At 40.1% G+C, this 22344-nt stretch overlaps 1 protein-coding gene across 1 annotated transcript; it reads left to right on the forward strand.

Annotated features, from left to right (window-relative positions):
- Positions 1 to 4704: 4704 nt before the first annotated feature.
- Positions 4705 to 20458, forward strand: CLDN1 (claudin 1). Its single transcript, XM_037131757.2, has 4 exons — positions 4705 to 5181; positions 13302 to 13466; positions 15594 to 15678; positions 17305 to 20458. Exons 1-4 carry the CDS (start codon positions 4959 to 4961, stop codon positions 17465 to 17467), a joined length of 636 nt encoding a protein of 211 aa, XP_036987652.1. The 5' UTR covers positions 4705 to 4958; the 3' UTR covers positions 17468 to 20458.
- Positions 20459 to 22344: the final 1886 nt, after the last annotated feature.

The following is a 22344-nucleotide window of genomic DNA, read 5'->3' on the forward strand; positions in this document are numbered from 1 at the left end:
CCTTTTCCCAGAACACAAGCAAAGATGTAAAGTACGGAAACAGTTTTTCACCAGCTTGATTCAAGGTAGATTTTTATAACTTAAAAAGCATATTTTTTATGGTTGAAATTCCACTATTTCCCACCCCCCTCTTTATTTCTAAAGTGATAGACCTGCTAGGCTAGGAGTTGAGGGGAGTGTCTGAAGGGTGTTTATAAAATCCATGTGATAATAAGGCAGAGACTTTATAAAAATCTTACTTAGTGTGACATTTTTCCCTTGACTCTCTAAAGAATCTCACTGATTTGCAGAGAGAATCACTTGGTACCGTATCTCCATCCTCCCTAAATTCTTGGTCCACCCCTTCTCAGAAGGAGCCTTTAATCCCAGCCATGGGAACTCCACAGGACTCTGAGGGGACACCCGTCTAGGAACTGGAGAAGGGGCCTAGGATCTCTTCTGTAGCCCCTGCCCCTCTCGTTGCTGCCTTCTTGGTTTCTGAACACAAAATTGTACCTGTGTGATAGAAACCGCCGATTCTGTCAGCATGATTTAATATAACATTAAGACTCTAATAAAGTCAAGGCAAGAGTCTGAACAAATGTATCATTTAGAAATGAAAGGGTTAGCAAACTAAATGCATCTGTTGTGCTTGAAACAATAACTATCATTTCATAGGTTTGCATGTGGCTGGCAACTATTATTCTAAGTGATGTGCCCCTATCGACTTGCTTAGTGACCACAGGACTATGGGGTAGAGTTTTACTCACCTGAAAGAGGAGAAATTCAAGGCACAAGTACAGTTGCAAATTTTCCAAGGTTACTCCACTAGTAAGTGATAGAACTAGGGTTCAAAAAGTTTTTACTTATAACTACTCATACCTCATTATCCTCTAAAACTAAAAGTATCTTCTAATACTAAAGTCCATGTTAAATTTTCAACTTTGTACTTTTATTCTTCTGTCAAGCCTTAAATAATATCATGGCAGATTGCAATTTTTTTGTTAAGAAATGCATCCATCTATTCAGCTTTTAACACCTTGAGAAACCCTGAAAAGTCAATGTGAATAGGCATTGTCACTAAGTGAAAAATTTGTATCTCAAAGACTTTCTCACTTTTATTTTTCACCGTATCTTAGAATCTGCCATGCTGGTTCTTGGGAATTGTATGTGGGGGGTGGTTTTTTACTTGTTTGTTTGTTTGTCTACACTCTCATCTATCACCCGGAGTCTCACCTGTACTTTCTTGTACCTTCTATTTATTCCTGGTTCTCAGGATCATGGCTGAGCCCAAGCCCAAGCCCAAGTCACACATGGACAAGGGGCACCCCAGTGGGCCATGTGCTGTTCTCATTCACACTTCCCTCCTCCACAGCAACACCACCCACAGGGTTCTGGACCCCCATGGTATAGAACCTTCGTGGGCAGCAGCAGAAACAGAGAAGTGACAGGAAAGAGCAGAAGGGCAATCACCTGAGTGGAACATCTCACTGCTCTCTGGAGGTAGAAACACATGATAAGATTGGCTAAACCCTAAGAGTCAAGAGCCCTCCACTTACTTGGCTCACACAGGGAACTACTGTAGGGCGGAGCTTAAAGGCCTGAGCCAGGTTCGAAGTGTGCAGTTTGGAAAACCAGTGCTGCCAGTTACTACACGTGACCCTGGGTAAGTGATCCGACCTCTCTGTGTCTCTGTCATCTTCACAGAGGGGACAGTGCAGGGTGTCAAACTCATTTTCACCGGGGGCCACCCCAGCCTCATGGTCGCCTTCGACGGGCCAAAATAATTTTAGGACTGTATAAATATAACTACTCCTTAACTGTTAAGTGAGAGTTTGGTGCTGCCCCCTGGTAGAAGCAAGGTGCCAGGCTGGATAAAACAAGGTGGAGGATGGATTCAGCCCGCGGGCCTTGGGTTTGCCGCCTGTGAGACAGTGCAGATAAAAGTCTTAGCTCATCGCTCGGTGAGGACAGCGTGTCAAACCTACAGGTGTCATCTATTATTACTCAGTGTCGTAAAGCTTTAGACCGGGGTGACCTTTTAGAAGTCAATTTCTAACCGTTAAGAATAGGAAAACTGAGAAAGAGAAAGGAGACAATTTGTCTGAGGGTGCACAGCAGATTTCCTATCCCATAAGACTTTTGCCATACTGTAGTCAGCCTTTCTAGAAAGTTCTCAGTTACAGGGCTGCCTCTATTATTTATGCTTTATATACGAAAGGCTAATGTTTGTAAGTGGGTTTTCCTCTTCACTTGCTAGATTTATGCTGAGCCGTTCTCTCACCTATCTGCTCTTAGGAAAACAGAAAACTAGACAGGATTAGGGACGCCAGAGATGAGCATGGGTCACAGCAGGGTAAACAGCATCCACCGCAGCCTCACAGACACGGCTGTGGGCAGTGAAGTAATCAGCCTCAGAGAGACCTGGAATAAAAAAACAAAAACATTCAGCCTCACCACAGAATCCGTCCCTCCGATTCCTGGACAACTGCAGGTTGATGGAAACAGGTCCTAACGTGGATTACAAGGGCCTGTGCACAAGTATATTTATTGAACGGAAATCTCGTTTTCATGAATCTAAACAACAAAGAACACATTTTTAAAAAATACTTTTAGTTTTGAATTGACTGTAACAAAAAAGGTAAGATGGTGTGATTCACAGGATAGTGGTCTAGCCAGACAGCAAGTTCTGGGAAACTCCTCTGATCCTGCACAGTGATCCTGGGCAATCGATGAATCAAGCGTGACTGACATTGTTTCACCCACACCCACAAAGTGCCTGCAGAACATCCATGGGGGACCTAAAAATCATTCCTGACTTTGGACTAGACCCAGGGGACTCACCCTGGATGCATCTTGCCCTCTAGCTGACTGAGAGCCTCCCCGAGGCCCTGGGAGGCTTTCTGGAGGACAGCCCCCACTGGCTTCACTCCTGCTGACCCCCAGATCAGGGGTGTCGTGCTCATTTCACGGGGGCCCACATCGGCCTCGCAGTGGCCTGCAAAGGGCTGAATGGAATGTTAGGACTGTGTAAATGTAACTACTCCTTAACAGTTAAGTGAGAGCTCAGCGCTGCTGCCAGGTAGAAACAAGGTGTCAGCAGGTAAAACAAAGTGGAGGGCCAGATTCGGCCCTCGGCCGTGTGTTTGCCACCTGCGCCCTAAATGGATCCCTTCATCCAGCTCCAGTGTTACCCTCTTCCTTGCCAGTGACCAGATCCCTTTGCAGACCCGTCTTTCAGATGTAAACCCTCAGGCATTATCTGACGATCACCAGGTGGAAATGAAGGTGGTGGGCTTTGGGTTTTTGCTTTATTACTTTTATTTATAGACTTTGACTTTTTTAGGGCAATTTTAGTTAGGATCACAGCAAAATTGAGCAGAAAGTACCAAAATTCCTATGTTTTCTCTGGCTCTGCACATCTTCCCACACTGACAACACCCCCCAAGTGGCGGAGTTTTCTCATTCTTTTTATTTACACCCTGAACTTCTTTACTATTCCCTCCTGGTCACAAACTGGCAGCTCCCATAGTAAACACAGGGCTATATCATATTTTCTCCTTACCATGTTTATTTCTGCCTCCAAAGCACTTCTGTTTTTAATAAAACCATAGAAGCTTCCCCTCCCACTACACTAATACCACACACAGAAAACAGTTGGGAAAACATTTTAATTATTCCAAACCACAACCGCACTTAACTACAGAGAAGGAAGCTTTACAGACCCACTGGGGGGGGGGGGGGGGGGGGAGTCTCAACTGAGTAAAACCTCAGGGGTTGGCCATAGCCAGTCACTGCAAACCCGGAGCCAGCGCTCACACTTCCCGAGCCCAGTTCTCTTTCTACTGGGGAAAGACTTTTTAGATGATCTCGCTTTGATGAATCGCATCCAATAATTCATTAATGAATCACCCATGTAGGGGCAGGGAGCATTGCCGCGGTCTCTCCCATAACGAATTGCTGCTCTAAAACACACAGCCGTGGGGAAGAGGCTGACATGTGTGGGAGGGTGAGGGGGCTTGGACTGCGTTTTCATAGCTATGATACTAAAGGACATATATTTCGTGTGTTTCCCTCCAGTTGAGATGTAGTAGAAAGTAGGGTGGGTTGACAACCAAGTACTGGATGTGCTACTACTCTGATGTGATGTGGAAAGCATGTTTCCTCTCTGTGCCTCAATTTCTTATTCTATAAAGTATAACGATTTCTTACCATCCTTGCAGAAATACGTGATTCTAGGATAGCTCCTGAAAGAAGACAGGGGCAGAGGGAGGAAAGGAATAGGGGGAAAGCTGAACAAAAAAAGGAGTCATGTGAGGGAGGGGAGGGAGGGGAGTGGAGAGGGGAGATGCCTTTCATTAAGACAGTGAAAAAAGTTGAAAATGAAACTGTGGGTCTCATGGGGGCTCTATATTCTCATCTTTTGGATTTTTCGTGTTTACTCATACATAGTAATTTGGGGGCAAATAAAGATTGCATGAATGGAGAGCCTCAAAAGGCTAACTAGAGAAGAAAGTGCGAGGGGAAAAATGCGAGGGAGCGAGCACGGGAGCTGTCTGCGTACATAATCCCACCCAAGTTATCCCCACATCGCGCCCCCAGTGACCTCCCCTGGCTGCGCGAGGCCTCCAGTTTCCCTAGAGAGCCTCCCTGAAACCGCCAGGGGGCGCTGCGCAGCGGCCCGGCCCGGGCGCAGGGCGGAGCTGCTTTAAATTGCGGCGCCCAGCAGGTTGGCGTCTCAGTCCCAGAGCTTGAGCTCAGCGGCAGCTTGTTGCACCCGGACTCCAGCGTCAGCCCGAACCCGGACTCGGAAGCGGTATCGGACCTAGAGCCTCTCCAGTGACAGTGCAGGGAGCCCGGCTTCCTGTAATAACTTACTCCACGTGGCTCTGCTACTCCTGGGAGCCCCGAGTGAACCTCTGCAAACTCTGTCTGCTGCACCTGCCACTCCTGAGCCAGCTGGGTCGCCCGAGTGAACCATGGCCAACGCGGGATTGCAACTCCTGGGCTTCATCCTGGCCTTCCTGGGCTGGATCGGAGCCATTGCCAGCACAGCGATGCCCCAGTGGAAGACCCACTCCCATGCGGGCGACAACATCGTGACGGCCCAGTCCATCTACGAGGGGCTGTGGATGTCCTGCGTGTCACAGAGTACCGGGCAGATCCAGTGCAAAGTCTTCGACTCCTTGCTGAATCTGCACAGTGAGTGCATTCCCCTCCCCCACAGCTGCGACCCAAGTCTCCAACCCCTGCCACCCCAGTGGCTCCGTTTAGGGGCAGTGGCTACGAGCGGCTTCTGTTATGTGATTACATGGTTATCAGTCCTCAGTTGAACGAGTCTTCCTTCTGATTCTGTGCGCTGTCGAGAAGTGGAGAGAACTGTGGTTTGGGAAAAGGGGAGTCTAGGACCAGCTCTAGTTTTGCCTCTAGTTCCCTGGGTAACACTTTCTCTGCTCCTGTAGGTGCGTTTGCATCTGAAACTCAAGTAAGAGCCGTGTGGAGATTGAGGGTGAAGGCCAAAGCCGAACTTGAGTTGTTAGGCCTCTCCTGCGTGTTCTAAGATGCTGTGTATATTGAAGAATGGTAGGGTTTGGACAAGAAAATGGTGTACCTTGGAAGGTTTGTTACCTGGTAGCTTCTCAAGTTCATAAAATTAAGTAGATAATCTCAAAATCTTTGATAATTGTTCATTCCAATCTATCTTTACTATGACCTTTCATAGAAAAAGTCCTATGCTTACATGGAATGCCCCAGCTTAATGCTTCTGCTCACATTGGAGTTTGAATCTTTTGTTATTTAAGATTCAGCAAGTGCGAAGGAGCCCCTTTGCACCCCTTTTCATAACTTTCTCAAGAAACCTCTGGGGATTCCTCTGAAAGTTTTCAAGTCAGGAAATTTCAGAGGAGTCAGATTTTGTCATGTTATTTTGGAAAGTGAAGGATGGTGGCTGGTGGGAAAACAACAATTAAGAAAGAAAAGTTTTTAGTAACCTCCAATCATAATATGAAGGGAAGAGTGAACATACTGAAGCAAAATGCCAGGAAGCAGACAGAGCTGATGACAGCAGAGGTCAGTTCCAGGAGGAAGCCAGGGAGAGGGGTGCATCTTCTCTCCACATTTCCATCTTGATTTTCTGCATAATGGATGTTTGCTTCTTATTTCTGGCAAGTTGGAAAGGATTATGTAGAGAGAAATATTTCTAAGGATGGGGGGGAGGGAATGACAGGATGGCTTTTTCCCCTTTCTTATTTTTTTTTAAATAAAAGCTTTTTAGTGGCTTGTCTGAAACTCATTTAATTCCCACTTACCTAGGCAATAACAATTTATGGCCGGAGTATCTTCTTTGACATATTACATTCGTTGTCATGTAACATGTGTCTGTTATTTCTTTGAACAAACCTGAAGAAGAGCTCCCTTAGTCTTTGGCTGGATAAACAAGCCTGCCCACCAGCCCCTTTATGGGCTGAGGGTGAGCAGTGTTGTTCTCTGTATTAGGTGTGCTGTTTTATATAACCATTGAATCTCCCCACGGAAAGATAAATACATGCAAGGAAATGGTGTCAGAAAATCGGGGTGTCATGTTGAGATATTGGTAGATGGAGAAGGTTCTAAAGACAATTCTAGAAAGGTGTCTTCTGGTCAAAATAGTTTATTTTCAACAGGTTTCAATAGATGTTCCTTTAACTTCCTTAAATAACCAATGGATTCAGATTGATTCATGTTATAAATACTCAAACAGGCCATTCCTACCTATGATAAGGTTAGATTGTTTTATTTCATGTACTCTTAGTTACCATAGCTATTACAATTTTTGAAGTTGTGGTAGAAGACTTGAACAATGTCTTCCTCCTCTCCCCAGTACCCATTTTGGAGATTTCTACCTGATGAAATCCCCAAAACCTTCCAGTCGGATTTTTCTTTTCATTCTGGTTAAAGCCAGAGATTATCCAAGGTGGGGCTGAGGCCATTCTCTCAAATCCAGTTCCCAGAAGAGGGAGTTCTGACTCACGGGTTTTCTCTCCAACCTGCCAGTGACTCATAGGATGCCTTTGGATGGAGCCCAGGGAACCGTCCGTGTCCATTTCTCTACCTCAGCAGTGGCGCTCACACCCACCTGATGCAGAGACCCAGGGTGGTGATTCATTGGCTGGTTTTGGTATAGTTCTCTCATCTCTAAATTTTAACAGGATTATCTGTACATATAAGTAATTTTCCTTGAAAAAGGTTGCATTACTTGTAGTGCTCTTACTTGAAAAGCTTGCCTAGAAGTCTGCTAAAATTGAACCTTGTTCTCTTTGCCAGTAGAGCCCACTTGGCATCTTAGGGTTGAGATACAAGGATTCATCAAGGTTGTAGTGGTAGATGTGTTAGGGGCCCTTGTCCCCCTCCTCTAAATAGTGTCAGCTATAACTAGAATGATTCCGTAAGTGTCAAAAGTGGTACAGTATGTTTAAACCAATATAGGAGATATAGAACATGAGACACAGCAGGGTTTGGGTTTGTTTTTGTTTTGTTTTTTTCGGTAGTTCTTGCAAAGAAATTTATAAAAATGTAGCTGAGACACTTACTTCCCGGGGCAGCAAGTGTGGCACTTGCTCTGGGGTTTCACTGGCTGAGACCATTTCAGGTGCATCCCGAGTGTGTGATGTTTGTTCACACTGATGACTCCTGCAGCTGAAAGTTGGAATGTACCGAGGAGAGTGGCAGATACAGTTACGATAGACTTTTCTGGACTGAGCTTTGTACATCTTGCCTGGCTGTGATCCCATTTTCAAACTGTCGGCAAGCTGGTGTCTATTTTATGTGCTTAGTTAATTGCTTCTTCTTGCTTGACTTGAATAGCTAGGGCTGTCCAAAGACTGGACTTCCCCAGGAGGCCGCACGGTAGGAGGTGTATACGCAGAGAAATAAGTAAGCATTTCGTAGGAATGTTCGAGAGAAAATCCAAGCACCAGACAAATGGGAGGTTAGACTAGACTCTCTAAGTCACATCCGACCTTGGGATTCTGTAATTTGTTTATAAGCTCCTCCAGCCTGTTCAACCTGCTTTGCATGAATCCACATGTGTGTAGGAGTGCTTAATGAGTATTGGTTCTCAGTGAGGTTTCCCAGCACTCTCACCATGATGTCAGGCTCAATCAAAGAGCAAGATCACTAACTCGGACAGACTTTTGGAGCACAGGCAGCGAGGACCACTCACACTTCCCCAGTCTGCGTTATGCCTGCTGAACCAAGGGTATTTATTCACAGAGCCACTGGCATTCAGATCTGTTTCAGGAATTACTTCTGACCCCTGGAATGATGGATGTCAAAACAAAAATCCAGGCTTGAGATCAGAAGCTCTTAATCCTGACCCTGGTGTTACACTAACGAGTCATGTGTGCAATGGTGAGCCACTTGGTCTCTCTGAGCTACAGTCTCCCCACTTATACAATAGGTCAGGGTTGGGGTGGGGGGAATGGGGAGGAGAATCCATGATTCATTCATCCCTTCCATAAATGTGAGCTGCCTTTCTCCTAGGGATGCAGCCGACATGATATATAAGCTGCTAAAGTTGATTTCTTCCAATACCAACATTCTTTGTCACTGACTACAGTGATTGAAGGGAAAAAGTTAAGTATGTGAGTATGTGGCATAGAGGAAATATAGAAAGATAAATTTAATTGTGAGGCAATGGGAAGGAGGGAAGGAAGGAAGGAAGAAAGGAAGGAAAAAACTGACTGCTAAGGACATTCCCAAAAGTGCTAAGTCCTGCCTCATCTCGGATCACTTCAGTTTCTGACTGTGCTAGAGTCCTGAGGTCACACCCAGTGGCCACCAGCTCAGGCACCAATAAAATAGAAATGCTAACAATGAGGACTCTTGAGAAACTTTGAACTTGAATAAAAGCAAGATTTAACCAGTGAAAAGGCCACGGGAGTATAGTTCTGTGATGAGCTCATTTAATTGCAGAGAAGAGAGAGCACTTTTGTTCTAGCGCCCTAATGTTCAGTTCATTGATCTGTCTATTACTTATTAAGTAACTTCTGATGCTAAGAGGGGCAATGTGAGGATGCAGATGCATTTCATTTTTTGTTGATGATATGTAGTACACAGGGTAATAATATAATAATATAGCCAGTAAAGGGCATGAAAATGTCAGGTATTTGAAAAAATTTTTGCTACTTATATAGTTAAGACTTTAGCAAAGCTTTAGAAAAAAATCCCACTTACTTGTCTGTGCTTGTCTCCCTATGCTTATGTTGATTAACCTAACTGTAGTAGATCAGTAACTTCTAACTCATTTCTTGTCTTGCAAGGAGAGATCTTTGTAAGTATTTTTTTCAAATTATACTTTCAGATTGCAAGTAGTAAGAACTTCTTAGGGAGCCTTTAATCTCAAGATGATCAGTCTGGCCAAGTATAATTAAAAGACTGCCTTCTCCACGTATTGCTGAATAATGATGAGAAACAATAGTGTAGCTTCGCGAATGTTTACTAACCATTTTCTCTGCAGACTACTTTAGTCAGTGATAACAGTATTAAATAGGTATCTGTGAATTTAAAGAGCTAGGAAAGAAACATAATTGCTTTGAGATTTGATTTAATCAGACCAGCCCAGAGTTTATGGTCCAAGGCTCTACTGTACTTCTCTAGTCCAAAGTAATATTTTGTAGCTTTTAAACATTTTTCAACTTCTATGCCCTGCTGATCATCATTCCACTAGGGAAAAAAACTTTCTTGGAAGCTATTTAAATGTATAATTTAAAAATTTAGAAAAATTTAAAAGTAGGTCAGATTAAGCAAAAAGTATGAATTTTTTCCTCCCTAAGCCTAACCTGAACCCTAACCCTAGAATTACTAGCTTTTAAAGTTCTAAACTAAGTTTGTCCGTATGTAGTAAGATTTCAGTGTCCTCAGGCTGTCTAAGGAGGCCTTTCTCAGCATTTTTTCAAAGGTTAAGCTTAACACAAGATAATATTTTGAATTTGTAAGGGATAAAAATGTGTTCTAATTTAAATTTATCAAGCAAAGATTGTAGAACTTATGTAGCTTGTCAGGTACCACTTTTAATGCTTTGGATGAAAATATGAACAAATATCTTACCCAAGTCATCAAGGAGCTCACGATTATATAGTCTACATCTCTGACTTCACAGACTTGCGTAAACCTTAATTTGAAGGATTCATCCTATCCCAGCTTAAAACTGCGTGATTGAGATTCTATCTGCACATAAATCCCTCATAACGTCTAACACACCTGCTTACTTTGATTTTTAATCCATTGTTACTTATGGCCAGCTAGTGAGTTTTAAGCTGTTGTGATTCTCACTCAGCCTTTTTTCCTTTGTACATTTCCCCACATACATCACTATAGTGAAGAATTAATCCAAATGTCTCCAATGAGACAAAATGAGATGTTTCTGTTCAAGGCCCATCGAGTTTTGTAAAGTACAAAGAAATGTCCAAAGTCAACGGGTGCCAAAGATGTAAAAGAAAAAATACTGCTTTGCAAACCAAAACTATTACTTTATCAGATTTTTAAAAAAGGAAACATGATTTCTTTGCTTTATAAGGTTTATATGACTCCTAAGTACAGTTTTGTTTTAAATTTAAGCAAGACATTATTCCATAAAGAAATAAAACACACTAAACTCACAGAAACTGTGTAGAAGAAGTAGAAGACTAAAACTGGTACGGCATGAATCAAATGTCTCTTCTTTGAGAATTTACAGGAGACAAAACTTAGCAATGAAAACTATGAATCTCAAATAATTCCAGGTGAGTGCAAAGGGAGCTTTGAAGTAGTTCACCCATGTGTGCTCCCTGCCCAGATGGTTTCATGCAAACCTGACTCACCAGACTGAACCCCAGCAGCCTCCTCATGAAGGACACCTTGTGACCAAGGTGCTCGGACCTGCTGGGCTGGTGGCCCGCTGTGTTCCATGCAGAGCACACCAGAATGATTATTATGGAAGTCGGGCTTGGTGTGAGGCCCTACAACTCCAGCAAAGTGGAAAACTTGGAGAGAGATCAGAGAAAGAAACAGGAGTGATGAATAAAGTCAGGGAATAAGTATTTATGAGAGCACAGAGTGGACGTGGCCAAGAGATGCAGGAGGCTGTGCGTATTTCTAGCATAGGAAGAATGTTGGCCGGTTGTGCTCTCTATAATGAGGATAAAAATCCCATCACCTTCTCTTTAACACCCTCCAGTGACATGATTACACAGCCAAAACTCCAAAACCTCTAGCTTGCAAAGTCCTGTCTGATTTATACCTTTTGTCCCCCTTGCTAAACCCACCTAATTTTACTTTTTACATCCTTTAGTGCCCCAGTTGAGTGACCAGCTGTCCTGGTTGGCTGGGGATTGAGGGTCTTCTCTGGATGCCCAACAGGTAGTTTTAAAACCAAGACAATCCTAGGCAAATGGACCGGAGGTCACCCTGTCCTCTGGGCACATGAATCATCTTCGTAACTTTGAGCATTTCCTCTTCCACTATTCCTTTGCTTGAAATGATTTCCTTCTGAGTGGAATTTGAAATCTGTGCTGTGGATGGAACTTAGTTATTTTATTGTCCTTCTCCTTCTTAGTAATGATTGTCTTTGCAAAAACTCTTGGTAAATCAGAAGGACACACCCTAACAGAAAGTTCTTGGTACTTTCCTCTTCATACCACACTGAAAGCACCTTCAGTTCCTGGTAAACCACAATGCAAGCACCTTCAGTTCCTGCATGGAACACATGTTTTGATTTAGCAGCCCTTACACCACACTGGAATGTTGAGATAAGTGTGTAGGTAGGTACTTATAAGGAGGCGGATATATGTGCAGAGGTGGGGAGTGTCTCTGGTTTGCTTTTTAATTCAGTCAAGTAAAAATGTATCTTGGCTTCCAAAATATCTCTCAAACACAGGGAAAAAAGGGAAAAGAAAGGAAAAGATAAAAAGGAAAGAAATATTGCTACTTTGCAGATAGAGGTTACTATGATCTTATCATACATTGGTTATGATGGGGATGGAAATATTAAAAAATTGAAATTTGACATTTTAGATATTTTCATGTTAATTAGGATTGGTAACTTAAGTTCTCAGTCCCTGAATATACCAAGATTGAATGTAGGTCTAAATTGGAGAGTGTGATATAAAATCTTTTTCATCATTTCACACTTTTGAAGAGCATCAAGAAGTCAGTCGTTCCAACTCGCTGGTTAGAGATACCATCACTCACACTTGACATAATAGAAACATGGTCCCAAAGAATAATAAGCAGCTTACTGAAGTTAGCATGTTTTGTTACAATGTAAATAGTATTTATATATGCAGAAATACTTGTCACATGTTAGCACCATCAATGAGATAATGATCTTTATGTGAGGGAGGATATAAGCCTAGAATTAATCATATTCAGCTCAGCGGCATAGTTTCAGCTCACCTGCTTTAAGTCTGCCCTTTTACGCCACAATGATGGCGTCATGTTTTTTTATAGTGCATTTTTTATTTGTATTTGTATTTCTGTTCTTTTTTCTTATTGTGCAAGTACAGTTGTCTCCATTTCCCCCACCACTCGCCCCCCTACCCCCATGTTCTCTGTCTTTAAGAAACATACTGGCATGACCCCGGGGACCTGGCCCTAGCTGTTGATTACATTATGCAACAACAATAACAGGGAATTAGAAAATTAGTGGGATCCTTAGAAATATTACATTGAATTTATTATCTGCTTTTTGACAACGTGGCAATTGAAATAATCTTAAAGTAAAACTGCTGAGATCTATGAATATCCACTCACACCCCCCATCCTCACTCCAGTCACTGGAGATACAAATGCTGGTTATTCCGCCATGAAAATCTATGAGAAACTCATTTCTTACCTTTCAGATTCACCTTTTTTCCCCCTAAAGCTTCATGACTGGGGTATAAAGCTGTTAACTGTTACCAAGATATATTGCAAACCACTTTAATTATAAATGGTTTAACATTAAGGATAATACATGTGATTGTATTTCATAATTAAAATACTCCATTAGTAAGGATTAAAGATGTATTAGGTCAGTTAAACCTATTCAAGCAGATCATTAATTTCTCTTTCCAGAGGAATTTGAATTTGACAAGAAATCTTAGGGCCAAAGGGCTTCTTATTTTTTACCCGGCCAGTTGTTTGTTGTTCTGGAGAAGAAACTGTGACAGTTACCTATGGAAGCATCACATGAACTAGGGTCCCTTGACTCCTAGTTTAATTTTCTTTTTTTCACACAACTTATAAATGTACTTGGTCTCCTACCACTCTTTTCTTCTTGGGCTAGATGAGATTATTCATACATATTCTAAAATATTTTCTGCCAGGCACTCTGCAAGCAACCCGTGCCCTGATGGTGATTGGCATCCTGCTGGGACTCATAGCCATCTTCGTGGCCACCGTCGGCATGAAGTGTATGAAGTGCCTGGAAGATGATGAGGTCCAGAAGATGCGGATGGCCGTCATCGGGGGTGTGATATTTCTTATTTCTGGTAAGAGAGGCCCTGGAGCCCCTTCTTTCTAAACTATCTCTGGTGTGGTATGAGATCTAGCTTTACATTTCCTTCAGTGATGTTGGACTTCTTGCACTTGAATTGATTTATTTCAGCCCCTTTAAAATCTGAAGACATGGAAACCTGAAGTCCAGCTTACTTCCATACTCTCAAAGGGGAACTACATGAAAATTTGAGATCTGCACTCACAGCGGACAGGTCTATTCTTTGAGGTTTCAGAGGCCAACTGGTTTATTAGTACCAGTTTTGCCAGGTGAAGAAAAATTTCTCCTATCTAGAAAACACTAAGGAACAATTCTAACTGCATAGAAAATTTCTGTGGCGTCCCCACAGATACTGTGTGGCAAAGAAGAAAACTAGTGACAGAGAATATAAAGAATGTGTGAGTCATACAGATGTGTGAGAGATGGATGGGAATAGGATTATTAGAGAAGAATGAGAACATGATTTCAGGTGGTCAGGTCTGATTCCCAAATAAACAGGATGTACCCAAGGATTAGTGAAGAGAAAGGCCAAAAGGAGTAGAGGAATGGCAGGAAATTAGGTTAAATAAATTAATACCAAAAACAATACAGAAAGGTCTTAAAAACCCCAATACGTATTTGTCGTCTTATTGAAGTGTTGATTGGCGAATTAGATATGTGTGTGACCTTTGAGAAAATGAGAGCCAGAGAAAGATATGGAAGCTCCATTTCACTGGTATAATGATGCTTGTTTTAAATGGGATTGCATGTACGTGTATCAAATAATATTTTAAATATATAGGCTATTTTTAAAATAATACATTATATATATATAGTAGTTCATTGTGTTTGAAAGTGACACCAGTGATATATTCTACCACTGAGAGAAACTAGAATTAGACTTTCTTATTTTCTCTTTGACAAAACACATGGCAGGAGCGTTTGCCTCAGCATATGTGGATTTAACCAATAATGAATAACACCTGTGGCTTTGCTAAAGTTTTAGTTAAAGTCATCAGTCTTTCAGTTTATCCAAATGAGTTGCTGCTCCCACCCCTCCCCCCACAAAAAACGCAGATGGCGCTTTAGTCCCAAAATTCATCAAAGGCCATAAGGAGATTTATTGCATTGCACACTTCTTTTGCTCACCTTTTTGTAACTCCTCTAAGTGACTCCAGCACTCCCAGTTCAGTTTAAAGGGTTTCTTAGGGAGTGAAGGTTGAAAGTTCTAGAGCATTCCCATGGTGCACCTGAGCACTACTTTTTTCTGACAAGTATTAGAAGCAGTTAGCTTCTAGTTAGCTTCTAACCCTTTTTTGAGGGAAAGGAGGTTGGAACAGTGAAAGATTTGATCTGTCTATATTCCTGGTTTCTTAGAAATACTATAAAAAGAAGTTAATACCTTTGGATTAAAAAAAGAACATATTTTATACTTCTGTAAAATGATGGCATGAGTCATTTTGACTAAGTCATTTCTTTGGTATTACTAAAATATGAAATGCATGGAAAATTGAGAATATGCTGCATAAGTATATCTGATGTGGCACCTCAGCAAATCACAAGGCAATGCTTGGCAGGTCTGGCCAGGGGAGCAGTAGGAGCTGGGGTGGTCTGGACCATTCGTTCTGAGACAGGTCCTGGTCTTCCCTGCTATCTTGTTGCTTACTTTCCTTTTGATCCTACAGAAATGTGAATTTTAAGCTTTGGTCAGGAAGAGTGTAGAAGGACTTTTTGTCTTCCCTTTTTCAAAGAACTCATCTGTAGTAATAAGGAAATCAGGCTCACCAAAACTAGTTTAGTACACTAATGTATAATAATATCTTTGATGATCTTAAATGACACAAATCTGCATTGCTTCCAAAAAAGCATTATTTGTGCCGGTGACCTTGAACTATAAATGAGTAAGATGACACAGTATAAACTATGCCTAACTCTGACCTAATATTTTTGTGAGTCTTAACAGAACACTTGGAATAAATCATGACTAAACTTCTAATCTTCCTAAATTAAAATGCACTGAATTAAAACTGTCAGAACTATTGATGAGAGTTAATTCTTGTAAAATTCTTATAAATATAATGGACTGTATATTTATGCTCAGTGTTCCATAGTGATTAACAGTTTTTGTTTTGAATTTCTCTAGGTCTGGCTATTTTAGTTGCCACAGCATGGTATGGCCATAGAATTGTTCAAGAATTCTATGACCCTATGACCCCAGTCAATGCCAGGTAATGCTATTCATGTGTAAAATAGCTTGTTTTCTGAGAAAATACCCTTTTCATGTTCTCTGCAAAGGCTAGCTAGTGTCACAGCTTCCCAGAATTGCTTTCCAGAATTTTATGTCAAACTTACAAATAAATTGAATAGCCTGTGACTCATATTAAAATGAATTTGATACTTGTTTTAACAGCCTTTATTGATAACAGAATGTATTTAAAATAGAAAAGTTCCAAGCTTTATACTGTGCAACTGTGTGCTGAAAATGTTCTCTTTCAAAAATATTAATAAAGATGTTAATATATTTGAAATATACTTTTTGAAGTATATTCTGACATAACACTTAATTGTGATTATAATTAAAACATAGCTTATGATTAAAAATAATACTCTATGGCTTAATGAATAATACTTCATTCTCAGCAGTTTAACTTTATGAAAGTAAGTTTTGGTTATGAAAAAGTAAGTTGTGATACTATTTTGAAATTTTTTGTTCCATCACAGCTATAAAATTGACTTTCCAAAGGTCAACTTTCCTAATATTGCAAGTTATGGAAGTTCAAAGACTGACTCTTGTCTCTCAGGTCAACACTCTTTGATCAGGGACATGGTTCTTTGTCTCACTGTGTTCATTTCTTTAAAGCCTAATAACTACATTTAAAGTCAGGATGTTAAGATGTAATTATTGTTTGTTGAGTGCTAGGATGAATAGATGAGAAACCCCAGTGGTTAGAGAGATAAGGCATGATTCTTTTTATACAGTCACCCACATACAGAAGAACAGATACTGCAATGATTGTGTTGGAGCCCTTCCCATAAGATTTACTGTTTAGGGGCAGAAACTGCTGGAAGTGAATCAGCTAAAATTTTACCAGTTATAGATGTGAGAGTACTTTATAAATTTCTTGGCACCATACACATTATTTACATTGTCTAAGGTGATCCCAGAAATAGCCCAGTAAGGCAGATGGGATCATCCTGCTTTAAGGAGAAACTGAGGTGGAGAAGTGATGTTAGTAGCACACAACTGCAGCAGCTGAGAGCTTGCACCTGGACCTAAACCCAGGCCTTCCAACTCTAGGTCTAGTTGTCTCCATTCTTATTGTCCACAGTCACAGGTCCTCACCCTAAGAGTGTGGCTGATCCACTTAGATCAGCTTAATCTAGAATGCTCTATGGGCTGCTTAGAAGTCTTTTTTACAAAACCACCAATTTCACATTTCAGTGTATATAGATACCTGGAATCAACTACTAATGGTCTAGAAATCTAGCAGCTTCTTCATAGACTATGGCTGCTACTTGGTGATAGCATGACTTGTCAAGTTTGGCCTAGGAATAAGGGTTCAAACCTAACTTCTAAAGTACATAAACATGCTTTACAAGTCTCCTACACGGGGAAAAGTCTTGGGAAATATTTGCATAATTAAGCTGATGTTGCATGTTGTGTTGCCTGATCTATTATTGCAAATTGTCAACAACTGCAATGTAGATATTCTTGTGTATGTGATCACAAACTGAAAGTACTTCTCCCAGAGATCATGGGGGATTATTTTCAGGGAAAAGATATAATGAGATTTCTAATTATAGTAGAAAAGTCTCCAATGATTCACTGATTAAGTAAATGCATTTCCTTTTAGGTATGAATTTGGTCCCGCTCTCTTCACTGGCTGGGCTGCGGCTTGCTTCTGCCTTCTGGGAGGTGCCCTACTTTGTTGCTCCTGTCCCCGAAAAACAACCTCTTACCCAACACCACGGCCCTATCCAAAACCTGCACCTTCCAGTGGGAAAGATTATGTGTGACACAGAAGCAAAAGGAGACGACCTTGGAACAAACAAAAAATGGACACTGAAATACTATTATTGACTTTAAGACCTTTAAACTTGGACTATCATAATCTGAACTGTGGTATTATAAAAAACATATTTTTTAAATACCCATTGGTAAAAGTGACTTAGTCTTATTTTATCTCCTTTCCTTAATACAGGAGGGAAGACTTTTTCATTTGTATTACTGCTTCCCACTGAGTAATCATCTCAGATGTGGGAGGGCTGTTCCTTAATTATAGATATGTATATAGACATGTTTTTCTATAAAAAATTAAATAGTAAAATCTCTTATGTTGGTATCAACATACTTAACACACATCTAAAAATATGTATATTTAAGTTTCTCTTGATTAAGTAGTTTATTTGCTATATCTCTTCTTTCTAAGTATACACATATGTTATACATCAAATATTATTTACTTGCTTCATCAGCTTTTAGGTCTTTGACATGAGACCTAGCCTACTTAAAGCAAGTAGAAACTCTTTCAGTTCTTCATATGTGCTCTTTTATTTTACTTTTTTACTGTGATCTTATAACACTTGCTTTGTCATCAGTCATTCTTCATGTCTTTGTTTTTATTAGGTTGAGTCGAACTCAAATCTAACAACACATTTCCTAAGCATACTATTTAATTCCTAAAATCAAGGAGAATCTCTTATAACTCAGACCTTTGGAGGCAAATCTTTTAGCACGGCTAGATGATGTATTTCTGTTAACCTTCCCACCTCATCTCTGTACTCTGACCTATAATACTCTTGTTTACTTTCAAAATATTTGCCTTATTGAGCAGCTGTGTGCTGCTTTCCAAAGTGTTGTAACACAATTTTATTGATTGAATTTTTAAGCTACTTATTTACAGTTGTATCCCTCCAAACTACCTTTTTCTCTCCCTTCCCTCTTCAGTTATGTGGTTTCTCGTATGTAATTATCATATATTGGGTTGGCCAAAGAGTTCATTCAGTTTTTTCTATAAGTTGACTCTGGTAGCACTTGGTTGTCTAAGTTCATTTAAAATTATTTTATTAGACTGTATTATGACAGCTGTCATATCAGTGTGCATTTTTGAAAATTACCAAAATTGGTGACATTTTGTGTAGCCATTTTAATATTGAAAAGGAAAGAAATTTAATATTGAAGATGAATATTGAAGAAAATATACAACACTTCAACATATTATGCTTTATTATTTCAAGAAAGGTAAAAATGCAACTGAAACATAAAGAAATATTTATGCAGTGTATGAAAAAGGTGCTCAGACTTATAAAATGTGTCAAAAGTGGTTTGTAGAGTTTTGCACTAAAGATTTTCCACTGGACAATGCTCCATGGTCAAGTAGACCAGTTGAAGTTGATAAGGATCAAACTGAGACATTGAGAACAACCAATGCTCTACCACTTAGGAAAGAGCCGACATACTCAAAATATCCAAATCAATAAAGTTATTGGTGAAAATGGAAAATGTGTCTTTTATTTATGGAAAAGACTAAATAAACCTTTTTGGCCAACCCAATAGTTTACCTCTTCCCAGATAGGTGTGGTCTGTCTGCATCAAGTGCTAGATTCTCTGTAGTGATAATGTGGTGACAAATATTCTCTCTATAGCTGTAAGCCAGTCACCTATTCTGTCCTTTTCCCATATGTCAAATTGAGATAATGATACTTAACTAGCTGGTGGATGTGTTATATTAATTAGTTGGTATTATGCTCATTCTTTGAACATGAAATATGTCTAAGTGGTGTTTTTATTTGCTCAATTGGCTGTTAGAAGTCATTGAACCAAACCTATACACACACCTGCACAAGGTTCAGTACCTTCCTCTCCCCTCTAGTCCATTTCCTTTCTTTCAGCTGTGCCATCATGTTGTTGATGTTTTGTTCTATTTTCATAATCGCTCTTAGTTTTCCAGCCTGTGGAAAATGCTACTTTACTTGAGCAACATGAGGTAACGACAAGGGTGTTGCTGTTGGTGTCTGGAGACCTGACGAGTCCTGGTGCTACATCAATTACTGTCTGAGTTTGGGCAAGGCACCTGGCTGGCCTAGATTCATGGTTTCACCTGTCCAAAAGGGATTGTAATTCCTGACCTGCCTACCTCACAGGGTTTTTGTGGGGATAGATGTGAGATAGAATATGTGTAAATGTGGTTTGTAAGGTGAAAAGCACTGTAATAGGGCAAAGAACTAAGTAATTTAAGTGCATAGGTTTGAGATTACTTTTCAAATGACTGAAGAGAGAGAAACTTTAAGAAATAGGTTTCTTGCCTCAATCCATATCTCGAGTGATGACACACTACAGTGAAATTCAGCTTACTAAATGAAAAGGTTTCTAAAGAAGTCAGTTTCTTCAATTAAAATGGCTTGATGCTTTCTGTGGCTAAGCTTTTCCACTTTTAGGAATGCAGACTTGACCTAGGACAAGTCTGCAGATGTAATGGGTAAAACAGAAGTGTAAGTGTTGGCAAAGCCGAAGTATGGAAAATTGTTTGAATTATAATGACTTGCAAGGATATTCAAGGTGATGCCTTCAGAGCTGATGCTGTTAGCTAGCAGCTAGCACTGCTAGGGTACTTTGGGAATGGTAATTCATAGTGAAACCACACATGAAAGATATCCAAAAGATTGCATCATATGAGGATTTGAGCCTAGTAAGTTTTACTGTCTTCCAGACCTGAGTCTATGCTTCTGGAAGGTATAATTGAAAGAGCCTTTGCTACATATATAAATCCTAGCAATGTGCAAGTATAAATGCATGTGGTTTACTACTGGCTAAACTCTTCAAAGAAGTTTATAATCTAAAATGACCAACAGAATTGTTGCACCAGAATTTGGTCAATTTTGATAGTTTCGTATTCTGTTAATGTACCTGGAAACAAACCCAGTAGATGTTGTGGGACTTTGTAATAGGAATTTGTATAAAGCATTATTCTTTTTTCAATAAATTGTTGAATTTTTTAAATAAAAATATAGCTCCTTGGCTTGTTTTTCAAACTATTATTTCAAGATTCCTATGCTTAGAAGAGGTAATGACTTGGGACAGGACTCACTCTGTTCCTAAGAAATCTGACTCACCCTGATCCTAAGAAAGAGCTATGGTACCTCTGGGTTATCTATCAAATATTTGAGTGACTCCACCTACTAGGATGCCCTATTTCTCTCAAACGGAGCTCCTTCATCATCGAAGCTGGTGATAGAGAATACCAAGGGGAGTTATTTAATCTTGCTCATCCATGAAAAGGGGACAAACAGTAATGATGGGCTAAATGATAAAATAACCAACTGTGAAGCACTTTGAAAGTGTCAGGTGGCTGCGTTCCTCACATGGTGGAAGAGTGAGATTCAGGATTGTTTTTGTAATGATTACAGTCAAAACTACTTCTTAGGAAAGCAAGTGATGAAACATATTTGCTGGTTATCTAAAAATATCAATAATTGAAAGAGCCTTAATTATAGCCTCTCCCTGGGCAATTTTCATATTAAAGATACAGGTTTGTAAACAAAGAATTGTAGCTCTACATAGACTCCCAGGCATTAGCACCGTAGGCGAGGGGCTAAGATTATTGTCAGATTGATTTGAACTTTCCATAAATTAAGCAAATGCACCAGAATTCTCACTCTGCAGATTGAAATCTCTGGGTGGGGTGGGGCCTGGGCCACGGAGGCCAATGCAGATGGAATGGACCAAGCTAGAAAGAGAGTGATAGGAGATGAAAACATGAAGGAAAGAGGAATCTGAACTGCATGGGGCCTGGTGAACTATTGTAAAGACTTCATTTTTCCCTTCAGTAAAAGGCAAAGATATTGTTAGGTTTTGAGCAGAGGAAACATGAGATCTAAATTATGATGTAATAAGATCATTTTTATCTGTTGTGTTGAGAACAGATTTATAAGAGGGCAAGAGGAGAAGCAGAAAGTTCAGTAGAAGTTATTACAACAATCCTGACAGAAGATGGCTTGGTGATAGCAATGAGTAGTAAGAAGTTGTTAAATCTGGATATCCCTTTAAATTAGAGCAAATAGGCTTTGCTATTTAATTGTATATGAAGTGTGAAATTTGAAAAAAGAGTCAAAAATGACTGTAAGATTTTTGGCATGAACAACTGATAGGAGAGAGTTACCAAAAACCAAGAAAGAGAAGACTGTAGGGGAGCAAGTTTCACTTTGGCCATGTTTAAGTTTAAGATGTCAATTGCATATCCAAGTAGAGATGTTTGATAGGCAGCAGGAAATTTTTTAAAAAGGAATTGTAGATGAAGAAGGAATTTTCAAGAAGAGAGAGTAATCAAACATCAATTTCATATGGTTTATCAAGTTGAAAAATATACTCCAGTCTTTGAACATTTAAATTGATGGCTATAATCGCTAGAGTAAAAGGTCAATAAGAGCCAGGAAACAAACCTACTTACCTATTATTGAATCTTTTTATCATCTTACAAATTATTTATTGTATTATTCTCTCTAAGAGTATTCTCAAAGAAATATGGTGTATTAGTCATAGACCTGCCCTGGATTTAGTTTTAATTTGGCCCTTTATCAGCTCTACCTTTTAATTATTACATTTTAATGATTTAATGTGGCCAAAACCAAACCTGTCAGTTTAGGTGTTCTGGGAAGCAGGGCTCCAGAACAGAGACTCCCAAGAGATAGAATACTAATGTCTGTGGCAGAGAAAAGAAATATGTTATGAAACAAATCCTCAGCCAACTTCCATGTTCATGTCTCATTGGATAGAACAGTTTCCTATGGTTGCATTCAGCAGCAAATAAAATGCAGATATTTAGTTGTATAAATGGTCACATTACTGCCCATTAAAATCAGATTTTGCCTGCCTTGTTGGCTGTGGCCTTGACCAA

Source organism: Artibeus jamaicensis, unplaced genomic scaffold (assembly GCF_021234435.1).
Source record: "Artibeus jamaicensis isolate MK-2021 breed Jamaican fruit bat unplaced genomic scaffold, CSHL_Jam_final scaffold_474, whole genome shotgun sequence".
In the NCBI taxonomy this organism is placed as follows: Eukaryota; Metazoa; Chordata; class Mammalia; order Chiroptera; family Phyllostomidae; genus Artibeus; species Artibeus jamaicensis.

Bases quoted from the DNA above. Each gene is read 5' to 3' on its own strand.
- CLDN1 (XM_037131757.2), top strand. From the start codon at position 4,959: ATGGCCAACGCGGGATTGCAACTCCTGGGCTTCATCCTGGCCTTCCTG. The intron at 5,182-13,301 runs GTGAGTGCATTC...ATTTTCTGCCAG, and splicing joins CTCCTTGCTGAATCTGCACA to GCACTCTGCAAGCAACCCGT. The intron at 13,467-15,593 runs GTAAGAGAGGCC...GAATTTCTCTAG, and splicing joins TGTGATATTTCTTATTTCTG to GTCTGGCTATTTTAGTTGCC.